This window comes from Lethenteron reissneri, chromosome 63 (genome assembly GCF_015708825.2).
Source record: "Lethenteron reissneri isolate LAM-NWPU_2019-01 chromosome 63, ASM1570882v1, whole genome shotgun sequence".
Classification (NCBI taxonomy): Eukaryota; Metazoa; Chordata; class Hyperoartia; order Petromyzontiformes; family Petromyzontidae; genus Lethenteron; species Lethenteron reissneri.
This window is the reverse complement of record NC_083841.1, coordinates 7,328,712-7,341,037: the sequence shown is the minus strand read 5'-3', so window position 1 is coordinate 7,341,037 and position 12,326 is coordinate 7,328,712. Positions and strand designations below refer to the sequence as shown.

Sequence of the window (12,326 nt, the reverse complement as noted above, 5' to 3'; positions counted from 1 at the left end):
GGCTTGGAGCAGGGAGAATTATCGTCGTGAGGCACAACGACCGAAGACAAAGATCGCCCCAGTATAGCCTGTAACTGCTCTACCACTAGATGACAAAGTGATATATCTGCGAATGTTGCAGGATTCACTCTCTCTCTCTCTCCAGGCCTCCTCGTACGCTGTGCGGTAGGACCACGATCCCCCAAAAACGTTCCCTCTCTCCCTCTCTCTCTCCAAGGCCACACGGCACGTTTTCCCGGTATCACCGTAACCCGGCAGCAATCGTCCAAATCCCGCGCGGACGAAAAAACATGAGCGGAGGGAGGGAGAGAATCCAGGCCAGCGCGATGGACGTGAGAGCTCCGGGATGAATTCCTGGGAACGGCACTCCGAGTCATTCCGGCCGAGAGCAAATCACTCGGGGTTCAGCGCCAACTCCACGCGGCGGCTCTCTCCCGACGCCCGCACAAAATATAAATTAAAAACCGTAAACAATCTTTTCACTTTGCCAGGCGTAAGGCGACGCTGAGCGTGGAAATTCATGGCAGCAGCAAAGTGACTCCATAAACCACGTGACGCCGATTCTAAAATGTGGAGGGCAAAAGAAATCGAAGGACGCAGAGAAAACCGCCACCCGACCACGGCGAGACAGAGAGAGAGAACATGCAAGCAAATAAACAGCAGGCGTCAGGGTCGGGGTAGAAGCCACGACCTTCTGCATAGAAGGCGAGGTAGTCAACATCTCATAGCTAATTCTAGATGTGAAGCTTTCATGAATGCAAGGATTCATACTCTTTGGTTTTTTCGGTAAAGTCACGTAGGTGAAAAGAAAACAAATAAATCACAATATTTCGGAGGCAACACAAGCTTCCGCCTTCAGGTGAAACCGTCACAGCAAAATTGCCATATCACCTTGATACAGAGTATCTCATAGCTACCCCCCAGGAGCGACGCGACCCCAATGACCGCTGCCTCACCACGGCGGTTCGCGGTGGGAATCCGGCACGCCGGCCCGGCTAGCGCTGCCGCGGCGCTCGCCGCTCCTCGGCTTCACCCAACTCCCTTCCCTCTTGCCGGGGTCCGCCGCATCGGCGCGGCGCTTGCAGGTGCGCTTACGTGGCGGCCGTCTGGAATGCTCTCCCTCCTTCCGATATCGGGAGCTGGTGCACTTTGAAATCATCTCGATTTAGAAAATCTCATTCGCTTTGGAACTGTTCTTCGTGGTTTTGCTGTCCTTTCACCCGCACCTCTAATTAGCGAAGATAGCTACGTACGGTGCGAAAGAAGTTCAACGTGCGTGCATACACCACAGTACGACACACCACACTGCTATACAATACACGATGCATTACACTACTACACACTACACTACTATTCCATGCACCACTAAACTACTAAATACTACACAAATCCACACACTACACCACTACACAACATTGAGAACCCATTTCTGTAGAACTGCTTGTTGCTGTTGAGTTTGGTTTGTTGTCCTTTCCCCGGCACCTCCGATTAGTGCCCATGGCTCCGGAACGGCACGAAAAGAGTTCAACGCGCGGACGTGCGGACGCACCCTGTGAGCGTGAGAAGGCGGTCAAAGGGTGGGGAGGGCGGGGGCGGGGGCGACCCTAAGCCAGACTGACGTTCCCCGTTTCCGCCGTCGGGAGCCACCGAGTGGATTTGGTCCTGGAGGGATTTGAGTTGCGGCGTCGTCGTGGTCACGAAGCTGCCACACGGAGTCGCCCCCCCCCCCCCCCCAGGAGTTTGATGAGCACGGCAGCGGAGTTCCTCCCTCCCAGCGCTCGCTCACCGCTCGTGCGTCACCCATTCCCTTCCTCTCCCTCCCCTCGTCCCTCCACTTCGTCCTGTCCCTCCCCCATAGCCCCTTCGTGACCGCCCCCCCTCCCCCCCACGTGCCCTCTGTTAACGGTCAGAGGGCACGCTTGCTGGAAACCTCTGTCGCAGCGTAGCGCCTGGAGCTGCTCCGTGCGAACGTTCAAAATGAGATTCGCCGTGGCAACGCCGCCACCGCCAAAACCCTGGCGGGCCACCAACCCCCTGCCCCCCCTTCACTGATGGGGCGCACCGCTTGAGATTCCCCCGGCGGCGCCGGCGGCGTCGGCCGCTCGCTGTCCCTTCCGCCCAATGCCCAGGACAAGCGGGGTTTGGCTACGCGCAGTGACCGGGAGGTTCAACGCGCACGAAGAGGCACCGCGGGGGGGGGGGGGGTGGGGATCAGGCATGGGCGACCATTGCCCCCCGCCGCCCTCACGAACAACCTTTGGAGGCTTCCCCCTGGACACTGACAAACAAGCGACAAACAACGGCAGCCATCACAAGGGTGCGCGCGCGCCAGCTCGGTAAGGATATGGGTTGCACACTACCTTGAGGCACCAGCAGCGAGGCCGTGTGCTCTGCCGCAGGACGTAGAAGGCGATGGGAGCCAGCAGCGGGTAGGGGAGGCCCTCCGTGGCCGAGCTCTTCCCGGCCTCCAAACCATCGCCGCCGTCGTCGCCGCCGCCGCCATCGCCGCCGTCACCACCGGCGGCTCCACCACCGGGGGTGGCCGTGGAGGTGGCGCGGTTCGGCGCGGCCCTCCCCGCCGGGTCCCTGCCGCTCGCTCCCGCGTCGTAGATGTGGACGAAGGCGGTGGAGGAGGAGGAGGGGGGTGGTGGTGGTGGTGGTGGTGGTGGAAGCAGCGGACCGCCAGCGGTGGAGGCCGCGGGGGGGTGGGCGGCTCCGGGGGTAGCGGTGGACTCCCGCTGCTGCTGCTGCTGCTGCGGTTGCTGCGTGGAGTACGCGGCGGCTCTGCCGAAGGTCGGGCGAGCAGCGGGAGCGGCGGCGGTGGGGCGAGCGCCATCGTCCATGGCAGCGCCGCGCCGGTGTCCCCGGCTGACGGACGGACGGAAGGACGCGGTGGATTAACGGAGGGACGGGTGGAGAGACAAGCGGACAGGCAGATCGGGTGAAGGGAGAGACAGATCGACAGAGAGACAAAGGGACAGAGAGACAAAGAGACGGACGGGGGAGAGAAGCAGATGGACAGAAGGGCAGATGGATGCATGGAGAGATGGAGGGACAGACGAACAGCCACCACGAGGCATCGCCACGAGGCATCGCCACGAGGCATCATCACGAGGCATCACCACGAGGCATCGCCGCGAGGCATCGCCGCGAGGCATCGCCGCGAGGCATCGCCGCGAGGCATCGCCGCGAGGCATCACCACGAGGCATCATCACGAGGCATCAGCCACGAGGCATCGCCGCGAGGCATCGCCGCGAGGCATCGCCGCGAGGCATCGCCGCGAGGCATCGCCGCGAGGCATCGCCGCGAGGCATCATCACGAGGCATCACCACGAGGCATCATCACGAGGCATCGCCGCGAGGCATCGCCGCGAGGCATCGCCGCGAGGCATCGCCGCGAGGCATCGCCGCGGGGCATCATCACGAGGCACTCCCCACGCACGTGAACTGCTTCAATCATCGGCCGCTCCACACTCGCCGAATGGGGGGGGGGGGGGGGGGTTAGCGATTCGAGTGGAAGCCACTGCCAGCGCTGCCGCATTCTATTGTTTACACTGCTGTTGCCCCCCTCCCTACCTGCCCCCCCCCCGCCCCCCCCCCCCCCGCCCCCGAGAGCAAAAAGCTCCCGAGACGCTCAAAAACTCCGAGCGGCAACAAGCAACACACGCGGCACCGCCAAAATCGCGGCGGATACGCGTCCCCGGCACACGCGTTGAATTGAGAGCGGTGCTTGTTGTTGTCGTCGTCATCGTTGTTGTTGTTGTGAGAGCTCGGGGAGGGACGAGCGAGGTGACGGAAGGTGAAGAGAGAGAGCAGATGGCCTGCAGCGTGGCGAGTAAGCGAGCGGGTGGGTGAGTGGATAAATGGGTGGGTGAGCAGATAAATGGGTGAGCGGATAAATGGGTTAGTGAGCAAATACAGAGGTGGGTGAGCGGATAAATGGGTGGGTGAGTAGATAAATGGGTGGGTGAGTAGATAAATAGGTGGGTGAGTAGATAAATAGGTGGGTGAGTAGATAAATGGGTGGGTGAGTAGATACATGGGTGGGTGAGTAGATAAATGGGTGGGTGAGTAGATAAATGGGTGGGTGAGCAGATAAATGGGTGGGTGAGCAGATAAATGGGTGGGTGAGTAGATAAATGGGTGGGTGAGTAGATAAATGGGTGGGTGGGCAGATAAATGGGTGGGTGAGCGGATAAATGGGTGGGTGAGCGGATAAATGGGTGGGTGAGCGGATAAATGGGTGGGTGAGTGGATAAATGGGTGGGTGAGCGGATAAATGGGTGGGTGAGCGGATAAATGGGTGGGTGAGTGGATAAATGGGTGGGTGAGTGGATAAATGGGGTGGTGGATATGGGTGAGCGGATAAATGGGTGGGTGAGTGGATAAATGGGTGGGTGAGTGGATAAATGGGTGGGTGAGTGGATAAATGGGTGGGTGAGTAGATAAATGGGTGGGTGAGTAGATAAATGGGTGGGTGAGCGGATAAATGGGTGGGTGAGTAGATAAATGGGTGAGTGAGTAGATAAATGGGTGGGTGAGCGGATAAATGGGTGGGTGAGTAGATAAATGGGTGGGTGAGTAGATAAATGGGTGAGTGAGCGAATAAATGGGTGGATGAGTGTTTTGCGAGCGAGTGCATGCCGGGGAGCGGCAGCGTAGTGGGTTAGCGCGGCCACGCTGCGAACCCAATGACCCCGGGTTCGATTACTGCTCGCGGCCTACACCGGTGACGATTATCTGAACCGTTCCTGGGCCTACCCTATGTCGACTCAGCCTCAAATGAGTACCTGGTGCGGTGTGTAAACATCGCCACTGGGGAGACAAAGGCGGCTGGGGCCTGGTGCTGGCCAACCACCTCTTCGTGCGCCGTGCCGGCCTTTATTGGTGCTGCTATTCGCGAACAGCACTTGTCCCAACAGTCTGTTACAGGCTGTACGGGGGATCTTTGTCTTTGGTGGCTGTGCCTCACGCCAATAAATATTCCTGCTCCAAGCCAGCAGCCGAGCAGCGCTCTTGACAGAGGCGCTCGCGAACAGCACTTGCTCCAACAGCCCGTGCGGCCTACACGGGTGACATTTGTCTTTGTGCACGCCCATTACATTTGCACAGCTCCTTTCGGGGTCAGAGCCTCTCGCTTCATTCAATCACTGCCCCTATTGTGAGGGCACCCGTACGGGGACACGATTCAGAGGCGGCCGCGTGTCTCCGAGGTCAGATCCTCAGAGGTCAGAGCCTCAGAGGTCAGATAACCTGAGTCCCAATCCGGGTCTCGGCTGCCCGGCCACAGCGATTACATGGGGGGGGGATTTCAAGTTTAGTGAGATGATGGACTCAGCCCTGTCACGGATCCCTCGCACAGAGACCCATAGACTCGCACAGAGACCCATAGACTCGCACAGAGACCCATAGACTCACACAGAGACCCATAGACCCACACAGAGACGCATAGACTCACACAAAGACCAATAGACCCACACAGAGACGCATAGACTCACACAGAGACCAATAGACTCGTACAGACCACCCATAGACTCACACAGAGACCCATAGACTCGCACAGAGACCCATAGACTCGCACAGAGACCCATAGACTCGCACAGAGACCCATAGACTCGCACAGAGACCCATAGACTCACACAGAGACCCATAGACCCACACAGAGACGCATAGACTCACACAAAGACCAATAGACTCATACAGAGACCCATAGACTCGCACAGAGACCCATGGACTCGCACATAGACCCATAGACTCACACAGCGACCCATAGACTCGCACAGAGACCCATAGACTCGCACAGAGATCCATAGACTCGCACAGAGACACATAGACCTGCACAGAGACCCATAGATTCACACAGAATAAGTTGTGATGAAACCGGCTTCTCAAGCGTAGCGAGTTGATGATGTCAGCCTGCCAACGAGCAAATATTCTACATTTGTATTTACGCAGCTCTGAGAATTGCCCCCCCCCCACCTCCCCCGCACCCGTCACCAGCGTGGTGAAATATGGTCAAAACAACCGCCGTCCTCCTGCCATGTGACAAACACAGCGTGGGGAGGAACCTCATCCAGCAGTGGACTGAGCAAGTATTTTTTTATTCGTGTTGAAACTCGGCAGCCCTCTATCTCTATTGGGGGCGCCACGGTGGCTGGGAGATGTTGACTACCTCTCTCGGTAGGTAGGACGTCGTGGGTTCCATCCCGATCCCCCTTGACGCCTGCGTCCAGCATTCCCTAACCGTTATTCACCAAACTCTTTGGTTATTTCGGTAAAGTCACGTAGGTATAAATTGAAACAAATCACGACGTTTCGGGCGCAACACAAGCGTCCATCATCAGGTGGGAAAGCTTTCCCAAGCGCCCACCTGATGATTATTTTCTACCTCCGTGACTTTACCGAAAGAACCAAAGAGTATGGATTCCTGCAGTCACGAAAGCTTCAAATCCTTATTCACCAACTTAGCTATCGGCGATGTTGGTTCTCCGCGAATCGCATCTGGAATTCTACACCACGACTGCCTGCAGAGAGAGAGAGAGAAAGTGATGACATCAAGTGATGAGAGAGAATGTGATTAGATGATGATGTTCACCACAAGTACCGCGTGTGGATAATGCAGCATTGATTCCTTGCGAAAGGCATCTCTTTTTTGAACATCTTAAAACAACTCCTGTTGTATTGACGGAAAGGGTAGACACCTATTATTATTTTGTGTACTTTGATACTGGCAAGAAAGGTCGCATGATACAGCTGCTGTTCGCCTATTGGCGTTGTTCTCTGGTCTGACATTGGCGAGACTAGGCCCTAAAGAAGGCTGCCACTGGTGATGGCCAATCACTTTCAAAGTCAATGCATCATCCCCATTTATATAAAAAGCTAAGTTGTGATTATGTGTGTCTTTTCAAAATGTTTAGCGTACTTCCCGACATGCAACATACTGGAAATTTGCCATGTGGGTACTTTCCAGACTGTACACCATGCAAAAGTTATAAAAAATAATTTTTTTTTTTGGGGGGGGGGGGGAAGCTCAATAATGCATTTATTTTTTGCACGGCAAATGAGCTGTGACGTCACATCTGTCATGTGACCCGCGCATGTGGAAGCACAACGTATTGTAGTGTAGTGGTTAGCGTTACGCTGCGCTACGAACCCGGCGACCCGAGTTCGATTCCCGCTCACGGCCACCACCGGTGACGATGATTTCAACCGCTCCTGGGCCTCCCCTAGGTCGACTCAGCCTCAAACGAGTAACTGCTGCGGTGTGTGAACATCGCCACTGGGGAGACAAAGGCGGCCGGGCGTGGTGGATCCAAGTCCCGGGCGAAGCCGGCTAGTAAAGCTCGTAGATTATACATCAGAGCCATGTTTGTTTGCACGCTCACCACGCGTGCCGTGCGTGGTTAACGCAGTAACTTGATTCCTTCTTCTATTCGGTGTTTGAACATCTTAACGCAACTCCTGCTGTATTGCCAGAAAGGAGTTAAACATATTCGTATTTTTCGTACTTTCATACTGGCAAAAAAGGCCCCATGATAGATAATGCGATGTGACAAATTGTTGAGATGAGGTGATTGTGAGACATTATGAGAAATACGGAATTATTTCCGGTAATTCATAAGGAAAAAAAAGGCTTCCGTAGGCCAATATCATTTTCGCCAAACTGGATTTTCGCGAGCATCTCCGGAACACATCCCTCGCGAATAACGCGGGAATGACGCATTTGGAGTTTGCGTGTCTCTCGTTCATCATCATCACGGTGGCTAGGAGATGTTAACTATCTCGCCTGGTGCACAGGAGAGCGTAGGTTCGAACCCGACCCTAACGACGCCTGCTGTATATTTGGAGTTTGCGTGTCTCTCTCTTTCATTATCATCACGGTGGCTAGGAGATGTTGACTACCTCGCCTGGTGTACAAGAGGTCGTGGGATCGACCCCGACCTCTTACGCCGGCTGTATATTTGGAGTTTGCGTGTCTCTCTCGTTCATCATCATCACGGTGGCTAGGATATGTTAACTCCCTCGCCTGGTCTACAGGAGGTCGTGGGATCGAACCCGACCCCTGATGCCTGCTGCTGTATATTTGGAGTCTGCGTGTCTCTCTCTCTCCCCATGGTTGCATGGATTTTTCTCCGGGCCCTCCTCCGCTGTTTGCCCACCGCATTCAGAATCGACGTCACCGCGCGTTTCATCGACGGAGATTCAACGCCCGATGTCGGCCGTGAGCGGGGATTGAACGCGAGTCGCCAGGGTTCGCAGCGCGGTGCGCTAACCGCAGCGCCACCGCTCGCCGTCGCACAAAGACAAAGGCAACGACCGCCGTATGGATCGAACAGACCACGAGGGCAAGTGCTGTTGGTGAGCCCCCTCCCCCCCCCCCCCCACAGATAAAAGACAAAGATCCCCCGTGTAGTCTAACAGACTGTTGGGGCAAGTGCTGTTAGCGAGCAGCACCTATGAAGGCCCACACCGTGGCACACGAAGGGGGGGGGGGGGTGGCCAACACCACGCCCGGCCGCCTTTGTCTCCCCCAGTGGCGATGTTCACTACACACCGCACCGGGTATTCATTTGAGGCTGAGTCGACCTAGGGGAGGCCCAGGACCGGTTCAGATAATCGTCACCGGTGTTGGCCGCGAACGGGAATCGAACCCGGGTCGCCGGGTTCGTAGCGCAGCGTAGCGCTAACCGCTACACCACCGCTCCCCACACAGACACACACACACAGATACACACTCGCACACCCAAGACACACACACTCAGACACCCACGCACACAATCGCACAATCACACACACGAGCACGCATTGCTGAATGTCATTGGAGCTGTCAGATTCAAAAGATGCGCACAGATACAGCACACGACGAGGCACCGCAGACAGCGTCGCCTCATTTAAGAAATCCGCCCGGATCAATCAACGGAATTCTCTTAATTTCCTTTCCACTGACACGAGGTATACGTCTAGCCGCGGAGATGGAGCGACAGAAACAGTTCGTATGTGGGCGGGTGCTGCTGCCTGGATCGAGAGGTGGCCGAGAGGGCTTGGGGAGGCCTTCATCCAGCAGTGGATTGGCCATGGCTATGGTGGTGGTGATGATGGTGATGATGGGGGAGCATCAAGGTGGACTGGGCTGAGCTAGTTGGGAGGTTGATAATGGCCGTGGCCGAGACACTGGGCCGGACAGGAGCTTCCTACTCATTGCAGTCATGATTCTGCTGCTGATGATGATGAGTCTGCTGCTGATGATGAATCTGCTAATGATGATGAGTCTGCTGATGATGATACTGCTGCTGATGATGAGTCTGCTGTTGATGATTCTGCTGTTGATGCTGAGTTTGCTGATGATGATACTGCTGCTAATGATGATATTGATGCTACTGATAATGATACTGCTGATGATGATGCTGATACTGCTGCTGATAATGAGCCTGCTGTTGATGATTCTGCTGTTGATGATGAGTCTGCTGATGATGATACTGCTGCTGATGATGCTGATACTGCTGCTCATAATACCGCTGCTAATGATGATGATGATGATATTGCGGCTACTGATGATAATGATACTGCTGCTGATGATGATGATAATGCTGCTGCTGATGATCATACTGCTGCTGATGATGCTGATACTGCTGCTGATGATGACACTGCTGCTCATAATCCTGCTGCTAATGGTGGTGATGACACAGCTGATCATAATCATGCTGCTAATGATGATGATATTGATGCTGATGATGATACTGCTGCTGATGATGCTGATACTGCTGATGATGATGGCACTGCTGATCACAATACCGCTGCTAATGATGATGATGATACAGCTGCTGATGGTGAACATTACGGATGTGATCCTGCTGCTGCTGATGATGATGATGGTTGCGACTGTGATGATGTGAGTGCCGCTGCTGCTGCTGCTGATGATGATGATGATGATTCTGCTGTTACAGCTGCCAACTGCTCCAATTACCATAATGGTTCTCAATCAGCCCCGTCTCGGATGTGAACCGATGACCTTCGCACGAGGGAACAGACAAATAGAGACAAAGACCGCCCACGTAGCCTTGCGAGACTGTTGGGGCAAGCGCTGTTAGCGAGCGGTAGCACCGAAGAAGATCGGCACAGCGCACAAGGGGGTCTGGCCATCCCCACGCCCGGCCGCCTTTGTATCTCACAGGCCTGTTGTTGAATACACACCGCACCGGATACTTTTTTAAGGCTGAGTCGACATAGGGGAGACCCAGAACAGGCTCCGTAATTCACCGCTGATGCTGGCCGCGAGCGGGTTCCGAACTCTGGGTGCCGGGTTTGTCTAAACCGGTCCTGGGCCTCCCCTAGGTCAATTCAGCCTTAAATGAGTACCGAACATTGTAGAAGCATCACACGTGGAGAGAGAAAGGTGGTCCGGGCGTGGCTGTGGCCACACTGCCCCTTCACGAGTGTCGTGTGCTCAGCCTTAACAGGTGCTCGCTAACAGCACTTACCCCGACAATCTGTCAGGGGCTACATGCAGGAGATGTTTGTATTTGCAGTGTCACGGGATATGTGTGTGTGCGTGTTTTTTTTAAATCTGAAAGTTCAAATGACATTGCACACACTGTGTGCGGATTTGTGATTGTGCGCTTACGAGGAGCGGCGGTGCAGCGGTGAGCGCCACGCTGCGCTACGAACCCTGCGCCCCGAGTTCGATTCCCGCTCACGGCCACCAACACCAGGTGACGATTATCTGAACCGGTTCTGAGCCTCCACTAGGTCGACTCGGCCTCAAATGAGTTACCTGGTTCGGTGTGTAGTGAACATCGCCACTGGGGGAGACAAAGGCGGCCGGGCGTGGTGCTCGTGTGTCATGGTGACAGTCTTCACACGTGCTCGCTAACAGCACTTGCCCCAACAGTCTGTTACAGGTTATACGGGGGATCTTTGTCTTTGTCTTTGTGTCTGTGTTTACGAGGAGCGGTGGTGCAACAGTTAGCGTGGCTGCACTACGAATCTGGCGTCCCGAGTTCGATTCCCGCTGACGGCCAACACCAGCGACGATTATCTGAACCGGTTCTGAGCCTCCACTAGGTCGACTCGGCCTCAAATGAGTACCTGATGCGTGTGTAAACAATCGCCACTAGGGAGACAAAGGCGGTCGGGAGTGGTGCCCCCCCCCCCCCCCCGAGTGCTGCCACAGCGCCGGTCTTCATAGGTGCTCGCTAACAGCGCCTACCCCAACAGCCTGGTAAAGTCACACAATGGGCCTGAACCATGGGTGTGTGTGTGTCTCTCTCTTTCATGAGGCTCATAATGGCCGCGTTGGAGACACTGAGCCAACACTGCTGAGACCCAGGGTTCAAGCCCTGGGTCTGGATGTGTCTCTCTCAGGTTCATCATGGCTGGGTCAGAGACACCGAGCCAACACTGCTGAGACCCAGGGTTCAAGCCCTGGGTCTGGATGTGTCTCTCTCAGGTTCATCATGGCTGGGTCAGAGACACCGAGCCAACACTGCTGAGACCCAGGGTTCAAGCCCTGGGTCTGGATGTGTCTCTCTCAGGTTCATCATGGCTGGGTCAGAGACACCGAGCCAACACTGCTGAGACCCAGGGTTCAAGCCCTGGGTCTGGGTGTGTCTCTCTCAGGTTCATCATGGCTGGGTCAGAGACACTGAACCAACACTGCTGAGACCCAGGGTTCAAGCCTTTCAAGCCCTGGGTCTGGGTGTCTCTCTCAGGTTAGTCATGGCTGGGTCAGAGACACCGATCCAACACTGCTGAGATGATGGGTTCACCAGGACCCAGCATCTCAGCATCTTTTGTCCTCCCCTGTGTCGTCGGTGGCGAGTGGGGTCCCCCGTCGTTAGTGGGGTGCCGGTGATAGAGTTGGCACCCCCCCCCCCCCCCCCTGAGCTCTCACGCAAATGAAAGTCCGGGCAGGGGGTGCCAGGACAAGTCCCTTGGGGAGAGAGCCACGTGGGAAGGTGACATTCACGCGCCGCGACCACCCCCCACCCCGGTCTAACCCTCCACAGACTGTTGGGACAAGCGGCGTGGTGGTGGTGTGGGGTGGTGGTGGCGTGGTGGTGGTTTGGTGGTGGTGGTGGTGTGGGGTGGTGGTGGGGCATGGTGGTGTGGTGGTGGTGGGGCGTGGTGGTGGTGTGGTGGTGGTGTGGTGTGGTTGTGGCGTGGTGTTGTGGTGGTGGTGTGGCGTGGTGGTGGTGGTGTGGCGTGGTGGTGTGGTGTGGTGGTGTGGCGTGGTGTGGGGTGGTCAGCACCACGCTCGGCCGGCCCATCCTTTAGTCCGCCCTCTGCAGGGATTTAGCAAACGGGCCGCGTTCGAGGTGGTCGTTGA

At 56.0% G+C, this 12,326-nt stretch overlaps 1 protein-coding gene across 3 annotated transcripts in view; it reads right to left on the bottom strand.

Annotated features, from left to right (window-relative positions):
* LOC133358841 (voltage-dependent T-type calcium channel subunit alpha-1H-like) overlaps positions 1-12,326 on the bottom strand; it is a 210,927-nt gene that overhangs the window by 178,313 nt on the left and 20,288 nt on the right. For all 3 annotated transcript variants that reach the window (XM_061577290.1, XM_061577289.1, XM_061577291.1), the window contains exon 2: positions 2,348-2,868. In XM_061577290.1, coding sequence (XP_061433274.1) covers positions 2,348-2,843 — 496 coding nt within the window. In that variant the 5' untranslated portion in view covers positions 2,844-2,868. The remainder of the gene's footprint in view (positions 1-2,347; positions 2,869-12,326) is intronic.